The 23,463-nt window shown below is 35.6% G+C and overlaps 1 protein-coding gene across 1 annotated transcript in view; it reads right to left on the bottom strand.

Annotated features, from left to right (window-relative positions):
• Positions 1-23,463, bottom strand: part of chrna8 (cholinergic receptor, nicotinic, alpha 8) — a 69,790-nt gene that overhangs the window by 18,533 nt on the left and 27,794 nt on the right. Inside the window, exons 3-4 of the mRNA XM_056763578.1 lie at positions 7,814-7,858; positions 2,752-2,861 (exon numbers count right to left, since the gene is read on the bottom strand). Of these exons, the coding sequence (XP_056619556.1) occupies positions 2,752-2,861; positions 7,814-7,858 (155 nt within the window). The remainder of the gene's footprint in view (positions 1-2,751; positions 2,862-7,813; positions 7,859-23,463) is intronic.

Genomic DNA, 23,463 nt, shown 5'->3' with positions numbered 1-23,463 from the left:
CATATGCCTCATATAATTTATTATTATCTATAATTTATTATTCTTTTCATTCTGTTTACTGTGTTGTACTGTCTGTATGCTGGTTGAGTTTGACTAGAGTTTCCGTATTAAAATGTATTAACAAATTAGTTGTTAAAGTCATGTTTTTGATCAGGTGGAATAAAAAAATTATATATTGTATGATTTAACAAAACATTACTACATAAGAAAAACACACAAACACGCAGCTTGGACCCATCTGTTCATATCGGGATCCAGATGTGCCTGTGCCAGTGTGTGATGTTAAAATGCATCAGATAATGGTAAACAGACACTCAACAACCCAATAAATCAGACATGGCAGACCTCTAACTTATCCTATGGGAAAGTGCATTAGAGGTCCAAAGGCTCATGGGAATTAACAGTATGTAAATTCGGCATGAAGTAAAGGATTTAGAGAGGACTCAGATGGGGCTTAGTGCTAGACTAAATAGAGATCCAGCTGAGACAGTCAGTCACTTATGGTATTTTATTAGATAGGTCAAAATATCACCACTGTGTACTTGATTATGATATACTGTATATGCATCCCAGGGCGGTTCTAGGATTTAATTCATTAGGAGTCTTAGCCCTCTGTGAAGATGTGAAGCTATAAAGGCCATTGTGATGTCTCTTTGTCAACAGAAGCACTATACCTGTATAAATATTTGGGTTGGCGGAATGACCAAAAATCTATTTCACGGAAATGATATTTCACTGTAATTATCTCCGATTATAATTATACAATTTTCTCAGATTGATTTAACAACAAATCATGAAAATGCACTAAAGATATCAGATTCTGATCAGAAATTATTTATTTATATCTATCTATCTATATCATATGTACAGTATACAGTAGGAAGATAGACAATGTGTACAGACTGTTTCATCCGACGTGCACGTGACTGACCCCCAGTTAATTTCTGATTACTGGTTGGCTATTGTCTAATAATGTAACTATTTATATTTCATTAAATTTATCTTAATATTAATTTGTATTATTATTTTACTGAATAATAATTGTATTAAATAAACAATTTGTTGAAATTTGTTGTATGTTCATATTATTAAATAAACAATTTGTTGAATGGGTCCCGTAGTTTGGTCACATTTAAACAAACACTATGCTACACTGATACAGTATCTAGCCCTTGAGCTTGGTGTTGGAGTCTAAATGTAAATAAATTGAGATCCAAATTAAGCTAAATAACGGTTCTTCTCGGTTTCTTGTTATTGTTATCAGAAATATTCTACAGGCACTCTATTGTTTGTGAAAGTGTACCAGAAATTAAGTTGGGGTTACAAAAGTGCATATGCAGTAACGTTTGTTTATGTTCTTGACGAAACATTTTATAACAATTAAGTATGAATATATCCACAAACAATGAGAGTATATATATGACTGATGAGTTATAAACTGGCGTTCATAGGTTCTGCACTGTAGGTCTTCATCGCTCTTCTCTCTTTATGCACACTTCTATTGTGTTGTGACTCTTTCTTTCTCTTTAGGTTTGTTTATTCTCACCCTTGTCTTTGCATGGGAGTCTCTGGTGACTCCACACTCTCCAAAAAGGGAAGTTAGTGGTGCTTCATGTCAAAGCGTTCACTTGGCGAGCATCATCGCGTTTCAAAGCAAGATTCGCCTCGGCTCGCCTGAAGTTAAACTTTATTCAAACTATGAACAGCTTTACAAAGCGATCTGACTTCTCAAATACGTGCATCCCTGCATGAGCACTGCAGATGATAGAGAAAGTGCCGCACTGGAGCGGATCACGAAAATAAATGACTGAAAGAAGGTTAAAAGCATTTATTCGATTTGTTATGGGTGGATTAGTTCAAATGTTTTTTTCATGATAACGCCCAACCATAACTACTTATTTACACATCGCGGAATACACGGCATTGAAAAATCACTTATGGTTGACATTTTATTCAGCGGTAACGGCTAATACAGTCACACCGCCCAGCCCTAGAATTTACATATTGCTCTCTTCTGTTATTCCAAGTTATGACTTGAAAATGAAAATAACGATTGAATCATTGGGTTCACAGCTTAAAGTATTGGTGTCTGATTCACTGAACAATGTTCAACGCCATTGTACAATAAATGATATAAGCAAACCTGTGTCATCAAGGTGGTTGGAATTCTATATTAGCCTTTGAAGACCCAAACACTCATGTAGGGTATTTTTCACCTGCCTCTAAATAAAAGCATTTCATGACGGCTCATTAGAGTCATAAGAAGTTGTGTTTTGAAAAACAACAACAATACAAAACCCCCAGTTTTCATTCCTCTTTCAAGATTTCATACAGTCTTTATTCATCTTTCAAGTCAAATAAAAGCACAGGAGAAGAAAAACAACAGCAAGACTCCAGACCCTCCCACACCTGTGCCTCTGTCTCTCGCTGACTCATTTATTTAATTTATTTTGAGGTGCATTTTGGAAAACAAGGTGTTGTTTTGACTTTAAAATACACGTGCACAAAACCTTTGCACAAACCAAAGTAAATTGCCTGAAATAACTGTTGCTATTTTCATTCATCTGGGTTTCTGAGGGTTAACGCTTCAATGGAGATGCAAAATGAAAAACTGTTTATTAATTATAACAGATTTAGTTTTTCTCAAGCTTTATGCTGCTCATATGTCGTTGCTGCTCAATATGTATTATATGATATAAGATGTTCTATTTTGTATGCTCTACATTTTATTTTGATATATGTGTGTGTTACCTGTTATAAAGTAGAATATCCGGTGTCCAGATCTGATTGGATGGGAAACGCAGGGTCTGAACACCAGGGTAGTTATCAGGGTTCCAGCTCAAATAGATATCTGTCCAGGACTACAAAACACACAAAAAACCCATCAGTGTCATTATTGTACATATTCCACATACACACAGCCAGCTGGGGTCTGGGGGTCTCTAGTACGTTTACCACAGAGAAATTAACACAGGCTACACATACAAAACATTACATCACATAACAACAGCACATCTGATAAAACTCCAAATTACATATAAAAGTAAATGTGGAATGTCGTTTGGCAGTGATTAACGTTACATTAATTCACTCTGAGTTGAGAAAGTTGATGTCTCGCTGCTTTTTGCATAAATTCCACATGATCCCTCTTTGGGGGGTTAGATTGTGAAATTGTTCGGTGCTTTGGGGTGTCAATGTTACTGCGTTTGTGTTGCTTTGTTTGGGTTTGTTGCTTTACTAAGCATCACATGACCAGTCTCCCAAAATGATCAAACAGAAGGAACAGTACTGCTTTTTAAAATTTAGGTAACACTTTATAATAACTGCACGCTATGAATGATTAGTTAAGCATCAGTACATAGTTAATTAATCATTTATGAAGCATGGACCCCACATTAATAGACATTAGTAAACAGTTTATAAATACAGTTATACATGCTTTGTTCTTGATTTATAAGCATGTATAAAATATGCTTAATAATCAAATTTTCATACTTTATCAAGGATGAATTCATCATTTCTAAATTAATGATTACATAACTTACAAACCAGTTAGTTAGGAGTTGTCAGTGGTTCATGAGATCATTTAGAAAGTGTAAGTAAATGATTAATAAACTCTTTGAATGCACATTTATACATCTTATTATTCTGACAAATAGTAACAGTTACTTAATTTGTTAATAAATGCTTTTTTAACACACATTCCTGCTGTAATTCATGATTAATTAAGGTAGTTATAAAACATTTACTAGTTGTCAGTTAACTATTTTTGTGAGCTCATCTAAAGTGAGGACTATGTATGCCTTGTAAAGCATTTACAAATGAGAGTTAAAGGCTCAGTTATCTTCTAAACAGAAATAGGAAAAACACAACACAGAGGGATACAGAACATAGTAATATTTATTTCAAGATGCAAAAGAAATTAAACTGTACAACTGTACATATTAATGAATGTAAAACGATTTAATATAAAAAAATAAATGAACCTCTGCAAAATTAAAATTGTGCAACCGAACATATAAATTAACATTAAATGAATTGATATAAGATGAAAAATAAACTTCTGAATTTTTTTAAATTCCTGCACACCTCTAGAAAAAATATAACCGTGAAGTGATATGCAACTCTCATTTGTAAATGCTTTACAAGGCATACATAGTCCTCACTTTAGATGAGCTCACAAAAATAGTTAACTGACAACTAGTAAATGTTTTATGACTATCTTAATTAATCATGAATTACAGCAGGAATGTGTGTTAAAAAAGCATGTATTAACAAATTAAGTAACTGTTACTATTTGTCAGAATAATAAGATGTATAAATTTGCATTCAAAGAGTTTATTAATCATTTACTAACACTTTCTAAATGATCTCATGAACCACTGACAACTCCTAACTAACTGGTTTCTAAGTAATGTAATCCTTAATTTAGAAATGATGAATTCATCCTAAATAAAGTATGAAAATTTGATTATTAAGCATATTTTATACATGCTTATAAATCAAGAACAAAGCATTTATAGCTGTATTTATAAACTGCTTACTAAAGTCTATTAATGTGGGCCCAATGCTTCATAAATGATTAATTAATTATGTACTGATGCTTAACAAATGATTCATAGCGTGCAGTTATTATAAAGTGTTACCAAAACTTATTTAGAGGTGGAGTTAAAAACACAAACTTTTGAAATGACATTCAAGCCAAAATTAGTCTTGCTTTGTCGATACCAAGAATAAATGTTTCTATTAGTTCACTATAAGGCCATTTATAATACGTTGTTGTGGTGTAAATTGTAGTCTGCCATTGGTAGATCCTCATTTAAGAAAATGTAAAAATTCCGCATTGAAGTGTTATGCAACGTACTATGCATTCAATGTCTTCACATTCTATTTATGCCCAGATATCTCTTCATTTCATCTAGAATGGTTTCCAACCATTATAATGCGACCTTTCATCTATTTCTGATAAGTTTGTGTGATCGCTGATGCATGATTAATTCTGCTGATAAGGAAAGGAGAGAATCACAGATCACATTAGATCAGCCAGGAGGAACGAGGAGGTTCTGTACTCTCTCTCTCTCTCTCTCTCTCTCTCTCTGTCTCTCTCTCTGTGGCTCAGATGTCCCTGTGTGCTTTAGTGAACGTATTCCCTTAAGGCGTTGCTCTGTCTCTGCGGACGCAATTGCCTGCTTGTCTCTGACATCTTAACAAGACTGGGGAATCTGTGTCACACATATTTCAAGTATGCAATGAAAAAATATTTAAAACACCCACAGTTTTCATTCAGCTTTCAAGTCAAATAAAAGCACAGGAGGAAAAAGCAAGAGATGGACTCACACCTTTGTCTTTGTCTCTCACTGACTCATTTTAAAGGTCCAGTGTGTCATTTGATTTTAAGGATATATTGACTGAAATGCAATATAATATACATCATGTTGTCAGAGGTGTATAAAGACCTTACATAATGAAGTGTTATGTTTTTGTTACCTTAGAATGAGCTATTTCTATTTAAATACACTGCGGGTCCCCTTACATAGAATTTACAATGTTTTTTTTTACAGAAGCGCTAACGGACAAAATGCTCTACAGAACACGTTCGTAAATATGTTATCTCCTTCGGCTAAGAAGCAAAAATGTGACGACATTAGGTTCTGTGTCAGCCACCGTAGTTCGCTAGGTGCCGCTAAACTTCATAAACTGGACCTTCAAATACTCATGCATTTTTATTAGTATGAAGAATATTTACATTTTTAATTGTTAAGGTGCATTATAAAGGGCTGGGAGGAGATATTGTGTATTTTAGATCGAGCAGTACTTCCTACTGATCAAAGAGCCGTAGTTCACGGAAGAGCTGTGCATAAAACAAAGATTCAAAGCATTTGCGATTTCAGAATTGACAAGAGAGTTATAGCTCTAGAATGGCGATATATATTTATCGCGATATATATTTATCTCGAATCGCGATTTATATATATATCCCAATAAGTGATATAAATATGTTTTATGGGTTGCAATTCTGCTTAATCTTATTTGTAGAGTAATGTTCTGCTCCAGAGCTTTAGCGAGATGGGAGTTAGAGGACATGAGTGAAACATCAGTACTAAAGGTCTGAATCAGTTTATAGAGAGACAGTTTTTTGCTCTCACTCTTTCAGGATTTATCTCAAACACAAACTCAGATGTCTCATGCTGTAAGGCACAAGTGGCGTCCTTGTGTGGGTATATATTATGTTGTCAAAAAATCTTTTCGCAAAAGTCAGTCCATGGGTGTTCATCTGTGCAAGATCGGTCTCTGGACAGGCTTGGCACTGAGGAAAGACACAGGTCTGAATGTTGGGTGTAGAATCAGAGAATCTTTTATCCAGCTTAATTTCATGGTTAAGTGCTCAGTTGGCTAAACTCATGCATTATGGCTGATGAGGTCAATATAGGTGAATAAGAGCTGAGGAATGTTTACGAAATATAGAAACGCTTTTTAACAACTAAAATATACAATTGTATATAAATTATATTATAAATAATATATTTATAATATAATAAATTATTATATAATTTTATAAAAAAACATACTTTGTTGAAGTTGTTTATGCTACCATACAGAGCAAATATGGATGAATTTTCTACTGATTCCTAGTAGTAGGAATTGGATTTTGGATGGAGAAACTGATTCCACACCAGCATTTTTCCACCAAGCAGCATTTTTCTGGAGCAACAATGAAATATCCCCAAAAATCTATACCTACAGTATACACACGCACACATAAACCCTGTGGCTAGGAAAAGGCTCAGCTTTGAACTCGGATATGCTCTTACACTCTTTGAAAACCTATTTTATAATATAGTTTTTGTGGTTTAATACACTCAACTCCAGAATTTCATTTTCAATATCATTTCACTGTTTGTAGTGCACAAAAACAGTACATTCTTTAGGACTACCAGGACACATACTGATGGACTACCAGGGTTTGCAAGCAGCCCAAAATAAGTTATTAAAACAGATTGCACATTATATTTTAAGCTTCCAGACAAAGACCTGCTCATCACTCCAGGCTGTAAATATGTCTGATTTTGGGCCATCACAATAAACCAGAAGCCATTGCATTGCTTATCTTATCTTATTTGGCTTCAGTTTAAAATCTTTTAGGATCAGATTATTTTACTTTCAGATGTTACTGATGTTCTTTATGCTTTTTAGGGGGATGTATGAACAATGAACATTGGGGGAAGATGCGTCACATAATTGAGCAGGACAGGAGAACGGTTAACATTTCCCAAAATAGCTATAGTGTGGGTCACATCAGGGACAAGAAGGAGGGATCGGACCACTTGTAAGTATTTGAGATGCAACGAAACTAAAGTTCTCAACTGATACCGATTGGCCTATTATTCAGAGTGATATCTGACGATGTCAAAACCGATTCTGAAATTTAATTTAATATATATTTTTAAATTTGGACAGGATATATTGGGCCTGATCATTGACTGTTTTTAAACAATCAACCGATGCCGATATTTTGAAAAGTTATTTTTATTGACCGATACCGATTATTGGCGATACATCGGTGCATCTCTAGTAAATATGATTATTATTAATCATAATGCTAAATATGACAAGTGAAAACGACTGTCCCACAATCTCAAGAATTAAAATGTAAAATATAAATGCATTAAATATAACTTAAAACAAGATTTTAAACAATTGCTCAATTTAAATGATTTCTCAAAGCAGTCTGTATATGTAAGCACTTAAATACATGGCCAAGCATGCATGCCGGGCAAAATGAGTACAAAAAGCAATTGAAGTAAAAACTCACCAGCTGTAGCCAGGCGTTGGTTATTAATACCTGATTTTTTTCATCCTGGAGCAGAGAAAATGGAGAGAAAATAGAGTCACTATCAAATGAGGATATAAACGAAGGATTACTTTAATCTATAATCCCAACTATTTCTGGGAATAAAGTCTTTTGTTCCCTTCTTTTGCCCCTTGTGTTGCATTCATTCCCTATCTCTCTCTCACCCCCACAAATGCACACTTTGCCGTTTGGAGCATTAAAGATAAGGCCAAATCAGAAGAGCTACTGTATGACACAATGAATGGAAGCAATCAATCACAGTCACAATGAAGATCTTATAGTAAACCTAATGGATCTTAAGATTCGCATCAACACGCTTCGATTTGTGTGTGAGCTTCAGAACCATCAACTTTGAATGATCAAAGATGTTTGTTTTATTTAGAGAAATGTCAGCATTGATTTCCTCACAGTTTATTCAGTTTCGACCTGTGATGAAGATGTCATTCATGAAGTGTCATTCATTTGCCTTGTTGTGTACCCATGGATTTTCATGCTTCTGGTTCTGGTATTGGTTAAATAAATAAATCACAGACAGATCACAAGAGAAAGCTTTAGACCGATTGAAATAAAGTGTCATGTCAACACGGTTAAAAAACTAAATACTGTTGTAGAATTTATAATATATATACAGTTGAAAGAAAAAGTATGTGAACCCTTTGGGCTTACTTGGATTTCTTCATAAATTGGTCATCAAATGTGTTCTGATCTTCATCTAAGTCACAACAATAGAGAAACACAGTCTGCTTAAACTAATACTTTGGGATTAATAACTGGTTGACCCTCCTTTGGCAGCAATAACCTCAAGCAAACGTTTCCTATAGTTGCAGATCAGACCTGCACAACGGTCAGGAGAAATTTTGGACCATTCCTCTTTACAAAAGTGTTTCAGTTCAGCAATATTCTTGGGATGTCTGGTGTGAATCGCTCTCTTGAGGTCATGCCACAGCATCTCAATCGGGTTGAGGTCAGGACTCTGACTGGGCCACTCCAGAAGGCGTATTTTCTTCTTTTGAAGCCATTCTGTTGTTGATTTACTTCTATGCTTTGGGTCGTTGACCTGTTGCATCATCCATCCTCTGTTAAGCTTCAGTTGGCGGACAGATGGTCTTAAGTTTTCCTGCATAATGTCTCGATAAACTTTGGAATTCATTTTTCCATCGATGACAGTAATCCGTCGAGGGCCTGAGGCAGCAAAGCAGCCCCAAACCATGATGCCCCCTCCACCGTATTTCACAGTTGGGATGAGGTTTTGATGTTGGTGTGCTGTGCCTTTTGTTCTCCACACATAGCGTTGTGTGTTCTTTCCAAACAACTACATTTTGGTGTCATCTGTCCACAGAATGTTTTGCCAGTAGTGCTGTGGAACATCCAGGTGCTATTTTGCAAACTTCAAACGTGCTGCAATGTTTTTTTTGGACAGCAGTGGCTTCCTCCGTGGTGTCCTCCCATGAATTCCATTCTTGTTTAATGTTTTCCTTATTGTAGATTTGTCAACAAAAATGTTAGCATGTGCCAGAGATTTCTGTAAGTGTTTAGATGACACTCTAGGATTCTTCTTCACCTCATTGAGCATTCTGCGCTGTGCTCTTGCAGTCATCTTTACAGGACGACCACGCCTAGGGAGTGTAGCAACAGTGCTGAACTTTCTCCATTTGTAGACAATCTGTCTTACCGTGGACACATGGACATCGAGGCTCTTAGATATACTTTTGTAGCCCTTTCCAGCTTTATGTAAGTCAACAATTCTTGATCGTAGGTCTTCTGAGAGCTCTTTTGTGCGAGGTATGGTTCACATCAGACAACGATTCTTCAGAACAGCAAACTCAAAACTGGTGTGTGTTTTTTATTGGACAGGCCAGTTTTAATCAACACATCCAATCTCATCACATTGATTGGACCCAAGGTTGGCTGACTCCTGGCTCCAATTAGCTCTTGGAGAAGTCATTAGCCTAGGGTTTCACATACTTTTTCCACCCTGCACTATGAATGTTTACATGTTGTGTTCAATAAAAACATGAAAACTTATAATGTTTGTGCGGTATTAGTTTAAGCAGACTGTGTTTCTCTATTGTTGTGACTTAGATGAAGATCAGAACACATTTTATGACCAATTTATGAAGAAATCCAAGTAAGCCCAAAGGGTTCACATACTTTTTCTTTCAACTGTATATATATGTTTATCTATGTTCCCATTTTTCCAAGCAAAGTGAAGTTTGTGTAGTTTCTCAAGTGCCATATGTTCTTTATATAAGACAATATTATTACCATCTGATACTATTTTATACCATGGCCCAATTTATATTCCTTATCTCCCAGTCTAGATCACAGTCTCCCACACTGCTCGGATATTCTTATGACAGAATAATCCCAATCACCAGCTAAATAACAGATTATTATTACATTACTATTATAAATTGGTGACCGAACAACGTCGGTCCCCATTTAGTTCCAATGTATGGACACAAAACCAGTACCATCATTGCTCTATTACCAACATTCTTTACAATATCTTCTTTTGTGTTCTGCATGAAAGAAAGTCATAGAGGTTTGAAATGACACGAGGGTAAATGATGACAGAATTCTCATTTTTGTGTTAACTATCCCTTTATCAATATTTTTTTTTTAAATTCTTTATTGATTTATACATGAGTTAAATTGGGCTATAATAATCTGGAATGGACAAGAATCATACCACTGGATCAGCATCTTTATATTTCATTTTTAATTGAATGTATTTTTTCCTGCATTTACTTTATTATTCATTTATTTTATGAATGTTAGTAAACCATTTTTAGAGCACATATCTTGTTAAATTGTCACTATCTTTTTTATCATAAGGTCCCCGAACATGTTTTTCCATCTCTTCATCCTCCACGTGTGTCATATCCAAGAGAGAGTGGGACAGGCAGACCCTTTATACTATGTTACCCAGCCACGTCAGTTGCATGTTTGATCCTTTGCTTTTAACCACTATTGACTGTCTATCATCTATTTTTTACCTGATGATGCAGCAAGACTTCCTTTCCTCTTATTCTCTTCTTTCTCTGTGACACAAAATTCCCCATTGTGGTCTGATATCACCATCAAAGGTCAAGGTAACACAAGGTTATCACTGCAGGACAAACTGAAGGATTTCTGACATCTAATCAATTTTAGCTGGTAACACCGTTATCTTCCTCAGTTTTAGCACAAGCCCAAACAACATATGAATGGCACTAGTCACACGTGATGGAAAAAAATAAACTTGTGCTCTCACACTCTCGGAAACTGCACAGCAATCAGGAAATTCTATTAGAACTGTGTGTAAAATGCATCAGAAGGTCACTGAATAGACTTACTGTATAACGGCACACTACTGCTTTCTAGTAACCTGACATCGCTAAGGAACATCTTATTGTTACTGACTCCACATGTTTAATTTTTCTAGAGAGCAGTACATTACTATATTTATATATTCGACTTTCAAGCAAACAAGACTTTCGAGCTTTCCTGTAGCTCAGTGGTAAGAGCATTACATTTACAACGCTAGGTTGTGGGTTCAATCCCAGGGGATTGCATTTACCTATATATAAATGTATAGGATAAAGAAAGTAAGTCGCTTTGGATAAAAGCGTCCGTCTAATGCATAAATGTAAATGCAAATGTAAACAAGGTTAAGTTTTTCCCAACACCTTGTTCTGTACATTTATGTCAGTAAATAACGGTTCCATTCCAGTGTCTTACTGAGGCACATTGAAATACGAACACAACCTCTGGCAGCTGCGTCAATGATGTGTCCCCTGATGTGCCTCATAAGCATCTAAGCATTTTACACACAGTAAAAGGCTGTCCTGAACGTAAACTCAGAACGTTTTTCTTACTTTTCCTTATAAAGAAATATTACTCCACAAATAATGATACACTCACATAAACATCCAATCATGACAGTTTGCCAAAGCTGATAATAATAAACTTGGCTGCCCAAAACAAGCATTACTGTAGAATAATAATGAATAGAAAAATGGTACGATTATTGTTAGAACCTACTGCAGTTTTGTACGTTTGTGAATTACCGACACAATCTCACAGCAAAAACCGAACTTTTTTACAATCTGGCTTATTTTGGTGATTTCGTACATTTTGCTTTCACACTGGTGCCATTAGGGTTGGGGCAGAGTCAGGATGGGGCTTCAGTATTGTTTTTTTCTTATAATCATACGTACATACACAATGTATATGTTTATTCAATGTATGTCATATGAATAAACCACTTTGCACAAAAGTCACAATTTCCCCTGAGATGAGATTGGATTTACGCACAACAGGGTATCGGATTTAAATACATCTAATCCGACCAAATGCAACGAAAGGATGATTTTTAGACCCTTTTAATTCTTTTTAATACAGTGCCTTGCAAAATTATTCATCCCCCTTCATTTTATTCACATTTTGTTTTGTTGCTGCCTTTTCTTAAACTACTTTAAATTATATGTTTTACATTTATCTATACTTCATGCACAATAATGACAAAACATAAAACGGTTTTGTGATAACTTTGCAAATTTATAAAAAAATTAAAAAGAGAATAATATAAAGTTTTCTATAGCACTTGAAATTTAGCTCCGAAGCATTAGTTTTGCTTGTTTATGTATCTTTACTTCGAGTGGAGTTAACCTGTGGTACATTCAAATGAATATGATTTAGAGCGGCAAATACCTCTCAATAAAAGTTGCAACAGCTGAAATTGCTTAACAAAGTAAAAACCAATACATGAGGTCAAAATAACTGCCAATAGAGCCCTGAGACATGTTTGTATCAAGACACCAATCAAGACTTCTGAAAAAAATCTGCCGTTTTGAAGGTTCACAGAAACATGTATCCTCCATTTATCCTTAATGAAACAGGTTCAGAACCACCCGATTTCTTGCTTGAGCTGACCTCCTGTCCAAACTGAGCCATCGATGGAGAAGGGTCTTGGTTAGGGCAGCGATCACTATGGTTGAGCTCCATGATCAAATATGGAGATGGGAGAAACTTACAGAAGGACCCAACACCATTGCAACACTCCACCAATATGGGCTTATTGGCAGAGTGGCCAGACTCAAGCTTTTGCACAGTGAAGACGCATGAAAAAAAAACATATCTTTCAACGAATCTTTCAAACTGTCAGAAACAAGATTCTGATCATGATCATGAAAACCTAGCCCAGAACATTCAGAACCTCAGGGCAGAAGATTCATTCTCCAACATCACAATGATCCTAAGCACACAGCTTAAACAATAAAAGAGTGCCTTATGGACAACCCTGTCATAGTCCTTGAGTGGGTCAGCTAGTGCTTGGACCCAACTGAACATCTCTGCATAAACCTGAAAATGTCTGTCTACTGATGATCTCCATCCAACCTAACAGAGTTTTACAGGATTTGAGGAGAAGAATGGAAGAAAACAGTTCAAGAGTTCATCAATTACTAGTCATGTTCCACACATATGTTATTAGAGAAAGTCATTCAGGAAAGTTACCATTCACATCAAAACAGCATTGCACGATAGCATTAGATTTTCTATGAAGAATTAAGACTAAGTTAGTCATGCCCATAGGTGATAAGGTTTAAAGGGTGAAGAACGAAAACATCTCAAGTCATTTCAACATCACCACCAAGGTGATGTATTAACCCTTTCAATGTCACAAAATCGTTAAGTGGAAACCTCATGATTAATAGCTAGAAAATGGGCCGCAACTGGATAATTGATATATTTTCTTCTAATCGAGCTCATATGTTCACCTAACCATGTTTAAATTTTACATTTATGCATTTTGCAGACACTATTATTATATATTTGTTTCTGACTAATTGCAATCAACTGGGATGGAACCCATGACCTTGGCATTTTTAATAGTGCCATTCTCTAACCACTGAGCCACAGGAAAGCTGTAATTGACGTGACGTTTTGCGCAAATTTCACAAACCACAAGGGAATCTGATTAGATAAACAACATATGTGGAGGCACAAGTGATAACAGATTTAACGCTATACTTCTATCCAGTTCTTGGATGACAAAAAAATTATGTTTTAACCTTATCATTGCATTGGCCACAATTTCCACAACGAACATTTTCATTTCTAAGCGGACTAAGTAGTCTCTGAGGAGATCCAAGATTGTCACTCTGAAAACGAGCGTGTGCCAAATAATGTTTTAAATTACCAGCCCTTTTATAAACAAGCAGAGGAGGATGTTGAAAAGTAGTGCTCAATTCAGGATCAGACAACAACAAGTGCCAGTGTTTCTTAAAAATCAATCTAATCACACAAGATTTGGATGAATGGGTTGCAATGAAAGTAAAATAATGTTTTTTGTTTTTTTTGTCTTCTTTTCAAGCAACACTGATTGTGTCTTGTAAACAGCAACTTGCTTCATCAATCCATTCAGAACACTGGTGGGTCCAGTGCCCCTCTGGCCCCAGTTGAAATCATATTGGCCCCCCAAGTACCCCTGTCCTCTCAGGACCTCTGTAGCCTACACCTGATATGCGTTTTGGTCGATCAGATCACAAGTGGATGATGTCAAATACAGGTGTCAACAGGGTGTGAAACGATTTGAGCTTGTCGACTTTCTACCACTTCCAGAAATAGTCAAACGCATTTGACCAGAAATAAAGCCGAAATGAAAACTGCTGCTTTCAGTATGTTTTTCCATTAAGTTGATATCTGGTTGCGTTCATATCTAAACTGCATGCGCTTTCATCCATTAGATCTAACAATTTCTGCATACAGCTGCATAATAGTGCTTATGTGTATGATGCTTGCTGTCACTTAACTTATCTTTGTCTAACAGGAGCAACCCAAAAGAGAGAGATAACGTTTGAACTAAATTTATATTATATTTGTTAGGTCAATCGTTTTTTTTTGTGGTATTAGATGGTTTCTAATTTTGGCATAGGGGTAATTTGCGAGTTGGACATTTCCCCACCACTTTTTGGAGGAAATTAAGAAATGCTGAAGGTGTGTATTGTATAGGGTCCATTCATATTTAAAACCTGTGGAAAATGCAGTATGTGCCACTTTTACACCAGTTGTTCACACTCATAAGTTATATTTGTGGAAGATAGAGAGACACGTATTCAAGATCGCATGCTCGCATCATCCGCACTCATGACGCTTGCTTGTGCATCCAGTGTCCAAGCACAAAAATGCGGAAACCAATAAACGAGTGACATTTTTAGTCATAGGTTTAAATTGTTTTTAAGTTTAGTGCATCCCAACAGCCAAGTGACCTTCCCTAAATGAATGTTTGGGAACCACATATGTGACCCTGGATAACAAAACTAGTCTTAAGTAGCACAGGAACATTTTTAGTAAAAGACAAAAGTGTATGGGAATGCATGGGTAAAAATGATCTTTGATCTTTCTTTTATGCCAAAAATCATTAGGATATTAAGTTAAAATCATATTCCATGAAGATATTTAGTAAATGTCCTACCTTGAATATATAAAAAACTTTTCTCGATATTTAGATTGTTTTGCACTCTCAGATTCCTGAGTTTTAAACGGTTGTATCTCAGCAACATATTGTCATATTCGATCAATTTATACATCAATAGAAAGCTTTCAGATTATGTAAAAAATTGAACCATAAAACTGGTTTTGTTGTCCAGTGTCACATATTGTGAGTGCTGGAGTCGACAAGCGAGTTTTGCCAACGGGGAGATCGCCCACTTTCTATAATAAATATTCTCAACGAGTTATTAGAGAAACAATTTATCAAAGTATAATTTTTGTAATCTCCGTCCTCACCACTTTTCAAAACAAAGTTACAACACTGAATTTTGATCTCATATAAGTTTGTTAGATAACATGATGGGTCAAAAGCAACGATAACAACAACGATTATATTTTTCTTGCAGGGCCAGAGAAAATTTTGGAAGAGCAAGTCAAAACTTGAACACTGCCTGGGCCAGTTAAAAAATCTTTAGCGTTGAGCCTTGCAGCTACAATACACTAGTATTTTAGATAGATTACATTAATGGTTTAGCAGCTAGATTAAATGTAGGATTCACACATTTGTTAACAGTTGCATACTTCAGTGAAGTAAAATAGTTCAGGGACGGATAATGTCTGCATTTAAAACCCTAAAGTATTTGATCATACCAAAAGCGTGTCTTTACTGTAAGTATTCAAAACATTTGTGTTTTGTTAGCTTGCTTACTGACGTATACTTATCTCTGTTTAACATCAATAAACATGCATTATTCTCCAATTTATCTCCTGTGTTTTGCTCAGAAATCTGGTGATTGAAAAATGAAAAAGAATTGCGCACTATAGTTGGCCATCCTCTATAAATTTTAGCCCAAATGTTGCCCCTGCTTTAAACAATCCTAGATCTGTCACTGAATCAGAAGGATAACCCGTATCCAAAATTATGAGATGAGAACTGGAAGCAAGCAAAATAGTGTTGCAATCTTAATCTATTGTAAACAAACTACTTTTCAGAATAATTCAAAATGGACACAAATTGATGAATCTCATTGTAGTCCGACCCAAAGATACTAAATATAGTATCAATAAACATATACCATTTAATGATACGAGAACAAAAATGATTTATTACAATTAAAAAGATTATTTGGCACATGCTCTTTTTCAGAGGGACAATCTTAGATCTTCTCAGAGAGTACTTAGATAAGAAATGGAAATTGTCGTTGTCAAAATGGTGGCCAAAGCAAAATACAGTTCAACATTTTTTTTGGTCATCCAAGTACTGGAAAGAAGTACAGCATTAAAACTATTATCTCTTGTGCATCAACTAGTCATTAAATATCCAGTTGCGGCCCGTTTTCTTAGATTTTAATCATGAGGTTTCGACTTTTGCTTTTTAGAGAGAAGTGAGTTGTTTTGGATCCCTTCAAACGTTATCACCCAGGCATGAATGACGAAGCATTATTTAATGTGAGGTTATAAATGTTTTTTTTGTGATGTGGGGTTGGTAGGTTGCTTTTCTTTGTATGTGATTTTCTATCAAGAATTGAGATTATTGTGCAACGCTGTTTTGATGTAAATAACTTTCATGAATGACTCTCTATAATGACGTACGTTTGGAATTGATGAAATATTGAAGTGATTATTGATGGACGAACTTGGTATTGTCTCTATCTTAATGGGAAGTTGTATTCACACATGTTTGTATATGCCTGATAATGGTCATTATACCGAAACGTTGTTATACTATTTCAATTTACCTTTTATATGCACTGGTAGCGTGCATGATTTATTTTCTTTTTTGCTTATATTTGGACATGTTGTACAGTTGTGCGAGATTGACTGTTAATTGAATTCTTTTTAATACAACATATCTATTAATATAACTTTTATTCTTTTATCTCTAAAATGACCTGCTAACAGGAGGTGCTTTTCATGTAATGAAAAATATAAGCACTTGGTTCTGATATAAGAAAAAATATAAGGAATAGTGAAAAGATGTGTAAATGTAGTCTTACAGACCTCAAAAATGAAACGATGAACCTGAAAATGAGTATAATATAGGTTTTTAATTCTGGACACAAGAAATTACAGTGACTGGTTGGTTAGATAAGACAACATTTCTACACATGACCTGAAGTCACCCATTCTATAGTCTTTTTATCCCGTCATGACATTTCAAGATATTTATCTGCTTGTGAACAATACAGGACCTTCCAACACAATTCTGTGAACGAACATTTTTATGATCCTCTCTGGAAATGAGAGACATGTGATTTCTCTGCCTCCGGTAATGAACGGTGACTGACTATTGTGATTATATTGAGATAAGTAGGCACATGAGCGTTTTCGCTCCGTGAACCGATAAATTAAATCCTTCATATGGAAAATCCGTGGAATGAACATGAGTTGCCGATGACAGGGGATTATCCTTAACTATGGAGGGCTCTTTAAACAGAGAATATAAATATGAGTGTGATTTGATTTTTATATAAAAACATAATGTGACTCAAGCAATATGCATTCCATATTAGCAACGATTGAACAATGAAGCAGAACTGGAAAATCTCTTATGTTATTTTAGGTCCTGTTTTGCCCTTCCTCTCTTTCATTCTATGTCTCTCTGACTCTTCACACAAGTAATGTGTGAGTATATGAATAAAGTTATGCTTGGTGGTGTTCAATGTTGCGTCACAATTTGGCTGTTTCCGAAAATAAAAATCGGTAATCTTTGATCATCCATATTACGTTAAATACAGAATTGTTGAATGTCTTCTCTTTACTTGTCGTACACTGTTAAACATTTTTAAAATAATTTGTATTTATAGTTTTTTATAGTTTTTTTGTAAAAACCTGTAAATGGACTGTTTCTTTCTACAGATTTTTGATGTATTTTTATAAATACTGTCAAACTGTAAAATTGCAAATTTTATAGGGAAATATTTTATTTTACCATTTATTTTTGGCGCCCCAGCTGCTGGAAAAAAATCTGTTTTTCTACAAGTTTTTTTATTACAGTTTATTAAATTTTTTACGGGATTTTTTGACAACTGAGATTGCACATCATATTCATACAGTGTGACAGCCAATAATTGTAAAGGACTACACCTTAACAGTACAGATTAAACTGTTTTTTTCATGTATTATCACATATTTTTGAAATACGGTTAAAAATATGTCAAATTACAGAAATAGATTTTAGTCAGGTAAAAAATAACACAAACACATGCAATTTAGACTATATCTTATTTAACAGTATTTTCTGGCGCCCCAGCTGTCGGAATATAACTGTTTTTCCAAGGTTTAACAATGTTTTTAACATCTCACAGTGCTAAGTCCATTAAGGCTGATGTAAAAGGCCATCTTCATAATGATGTCAGTTAACTTCCACCTTTCGGCAAAGCAGTGTATCCCTAGTTCTGGTTAGCCATTGCACCAGAGATTTCTCAGGAAAATGCAGGCATGTTCAACAACAACAACTTGAAATATGGTAAAGTTAAGTGGTTTAAGTGGTAAATATTCTACATGTTCATGTTATATTGTGTTCTTTTTGGTATTAGGCCAAAGTACGCTAAAGCTAGCAGCAACAAGAAAACGTAATCGATACCGACCTGGGCTGTGTCAATATATCTAGAACTATTTTAGCGTACTTTTACTATTAATGTATAACCCCTCACCTTTTCAAATGCCACTTCTCCAATCTCATATGCTAATGTTATTTAAAATGCTCATTGCTTTCTCTGTGTCAATCTCTCAACAGCCCATTCATCAACACTCGTGGCACATTTACCAGGAGGATACTATTGCACTGTTCCCAGTGTTTCTTGTTCCTCTAATAACATTACATTGTCATCTTCTTCAAGTCACATTTCATGAGCCGTATTATGATTGTATTAAATATAATACAATTAACATTAGTGTTTCACACTGTGAATATGGTCTTAATAGAAGTGCTATGTGAATTATAAATTCATTATGTATGCGTGTCATAGATACACCAGAGTCTCTCACCACTTCCACGCCCCACTCACGCTCACCAGAGTTCTAATCATTACCACATGCACGACATTAGCCCTGTCATCAACACCATTACAAAAGACACACCCGTGCACACAGACAGTGTCTAATCTTGCTTTGAAACTGACTCATTATACGTACCGGAATTTCTAAGCCTTCCAACCATGATGATCTCCTGTGTGTCAATAAACTTTGTTGAAGTCTTACCTCTCGCCGTATTAGTGGTTCTGTTACAGAAGACCAGACCGCTTCACGATGAGAGCTCCTGACCCCTAGGAGATCGTGGATGTGCTCAAAAGGGCTTTAACACCGGCACCCAGCACAACCCTGCAGACATTCAACATTTATACTTCACCTTCTATTTCTGCCAGTCCCATGGTCCCTCCAGTCGGGCAGGGGATTGTAACTCTTGTGCCTACGCTCTGTCCCGCATGTTCAATCCTCCAGAGGAAGAACCCTCAAAGAGCCCATCCTACCCAAGTCTCATCTGTCCCATACAACTGACCAACGAAGAAGCTCTCACCACAGCCAACACTCCTACCAATCGTCTGTCGGTGTGCCCCCCTTCAGGTATGTATTTACCTCTCCCTCTACGTAATATATCATCCCAATTACTTGCATCATTCAATATCACATGCCATTTACTTACCTGTTGTTCTCCTGTGTTCAATAAACATTGCTGAAGTCTTACCTCTCGCCGTCTTGGTGGTTCTGTCACAAACGGTATAAATAAAAATATTATAAATAATAATAATGTTATCATTCTATTAATTTGCTAATTTGCAAATGTCTAATTTGCAATTTAACAGAATGATAAGATAACAACCACCATTATCCTAGCTCCTTTGCTAACGCAAAAAAAGACCAAAATACTTACCTACTTACCATACAGGTACTGCTAAATTGAGAATTTGAAGCCATTGTCAAGTTTAGATTATGTTGTGAGAAAATTATAAGCCCAACAACATAATTAATAAGAGATTACGTCACAACTCCCACAGAGAAGTAGCGCTACCGGAAGTTAGCGTACACTCTCAGCCTCAGACGTCATGCCCACGGACCGTTCGCTAAACGTCTGATGCATAAGCCACACTTTTCTGGAAACACTTCAGAATGTTCAAAGTTGTCATCTGATTTCTGGGAGACGTGTGTTTCGCACAACAAGAAATTAATTAATTAATTAATTAAAAGTATGCAGAGCAAAAGTATGCATGGTTGTTTCTGTTAACTCTTGACACATTTGTGAATTTAAACCGGTTTGTTACTGCTGGACATGTCCATGCCTCTAAACATGATACGGCACAAAACAAAACGTGATTGGTTGCTTTACCTGTCAGTCATATGGCCTCTTGGGTGGGCCTTGGCCAAAGAAAGCGGTGATTAGTTCCAGACCTTCAGTATGAATGTCTGGCTATGCGAGACTACTGCTTCGCAGCAGAACAGAAGGTCACGTCGTGTGAAAAAGGAGGCTATTAACTCAATGTGCAATGTTTGACAACTGTGCTGTTTCATCCAGCAGAAGGCAGACGTGAAATAAATGTTATCCATCAATTAAAGAGCATTACAACTGAGCATTTGGATTTGAATTTGTGTGATCATCTGGTATAACACGGCCATAGGACATTATGGGTTTGATTCTCATACAAAATGAATAGCTAGAATGCATTGTAAGTTGCTTTGGATAGAAGTGTCTGTGTAAATGTTGGGAAACTAATGTATCAGATTTTTTTCTTAGTAAAATCCCCTTTCCACAGGTGAGCACAAAAAGTGACCCATGAACAGATTGGTCATTATGGTCTCGTTCCTCAACATCAGGTTTTCATGCAGCAGAGAAAATGGAAGTGCGTCTCTTGGGCTTTGGAGACAGCAGGCGGTGAGTGAGACCGGCCTCTACAGTAAGAACAGAAGGATGGGGGTCAGATGGGTTACTGGTTCTCTGTGCAGACGGTGAGTGTGAAGGGTTCCTGCTCTGAAGCAGACATTGCTCATGGCGTTCCCAGCTTTCATGTTAGCTGTTTGATGTACCATTATAAGGACACACCGCGTAATGTATACACACATGCACTCTGTAAAAAAATATGTCAAAGTAAAACCAGACAGCATACACTATATCTGAACAGCCTAAATTGGCTATAGGAAGTACATGCTTTTCACACGTCTGTATAAAAAATCTTCTCGATAGAATAAAAAGGTTCCAGATAAGATTTTTTTAAAGTGTATCTCTGTCAACAGTATTTGTGGCGTAATTTCAGTTAAAATAGAAAAGTATTTTAGATTTGTTAAAATAAAAAACCAGGCTTGCCGTAGACTACTTTCCCTACTTTCCCTGTTAACCAGTGCAGTTTAAAAGCAGAAATGTGAATCTCATATATTGTTAAAGGACTTGAATTATTCAGTTAAAACATGTTTTATGTTGTGAAGCTGTCTAAATCATCTTTTTAAGTTGGACAGATAACGTCCGTTCAGGCATTACTGACGTAATACCAGAGTTTGCTTCTTGTGGAGTTTGTGCAGGTCATGAAAACTGCACGTGTATCATCTGGTCATGATTATTGTGTAAGTATATAACGTTAAAGGTACAGTTGTAGAAATCGCCCCTAGAGGGCACACGATCAAAACAACAACAATCGCGTAGCTTGACGACGCTGTGTAGAAGCGTGGAATGATGGGATGTGTTGTCTTCAACTCCACCGCTGATGGTACCGCTGATACATCAATCAGACGGGAACGAGAAATCATGTTAGAGGAATAGGTAAAGTAATAAAGTTTGATAAATGTTTGATAAATGTTGTTTTCGATGAAATCATTTTATTTCATTATAATGAATAAGACGCGAGTAATGTAGGGTTTGGAACAAAATTGTTAGTAATAGATGTTACAGTAATTTCCGAATTTGATGGTGTGATAACACTGCGCAGTTTTAAGTGTTCAAATCCATCCTAGTAGGAGTTATTTTGAATGTACCCACATCATTTGCAACAATACTAGACGGACCAATGGTACAAACTACTTACACATCTGTCTAAGACAGTGTTACGGGTAACGCGGATATGGCCTAGTGGTTTATGGATATTTCACTGCAAAATTCTTACAAACTCTACCCTTAACATGAAACAGACAAGGTAAGTAATAATTTCTTATCAATTCAAGAGATTCTCTGCCAAAGAAAGAGTAAAGTGTAAGTCGTACAGACGGGTAAAACTGTATTGGCACAATGTACTTCCAGTGTAAAAAAAAACAAGAATAGCAACAAAGAAGGGCTTTCAAATGATTAATCGTGATTAATCACATACAGAATAAAAGTTTGTGCTTACATTATGTCTGTGAACTGTGCATATAATTTTTTTATTTTTAAAACACATACACATACAGTAAATGTATACAAATTTAGGAATTATTTAAATGTATTTATTTATATTTACCCATAATTAAAATGATATATAAATGTTTATTAGTTTGTATGATTTTACATGCTATATATTACAGACATCTATTATGTAAACACAAAGTTGTATTCTCGGTGCGATTAATCGCGATTAATCGTTTGACAGTCCTGCTTTTTCGAGCAGCAGTCTTTTCAGTTCTTAATATTGCCCATAGTTTTCAAGTGTTAGACAAAAGTAGGTAAGGAGTGAGCACCTTCCTTGTATGTAAAGTAGATTATTTATGGTGCCGTATGCGCTAAAGTTTTCTTTGATAAATTAGATTAAAGGGTTCCAAATTTTTCTTTGATTAGTAAGATTAAAGTGTTCTTTTGGGAACTTTGTTCATGGGTTTTTTGCTATATATCTTTCTTTGCTTTGGCGCCACTCATGTTTTACTTTCCCCTTCAATTCATTCTATTTTCTTTTGTTGTTTTGTAAATAATGCGTTGTATATAGAACACACACACTGTTTATCAATACGGCTTCTTGTAAATAAATGAATGAACTGCTTTACTGCTTTTGTGCCTGGTCTTTTCTGCTCCTTACATTATTCCAGCAATATTGATAACCAAATGTTAACTTCTATCTCCTAGACTCTTAAAGGTCGTAACAACTACAGAAAAGACAAGTAAAACATTTTCTGTGGCTATGTGAATGCTGTTAAAAGCAGAACATGTATTTTATTTATGGACTCTTAACCCATTTGTGTATTAT

Source organism: Triplophysa dalaica, chromosome 2 (assembly GCF_015846415.1).
Source record: "Triplophysa dalaica isolate WHDGS20190420 chromosome 2, ASM1584641v1, whole genome shotgun sequence".
Classification (NCBI taxonomy): domain Eukaryota; kingdom Metazoa; phylum Chordata; class Actinopteri; order Cypriniformes; family Nemacheilidae; genus Triplophysa; species Triplophysa dalaica.
Note: the sequence above shows the minus strand (reverse complement) of the source record. Positions and strands in the feature narration are given on the sequence as shown.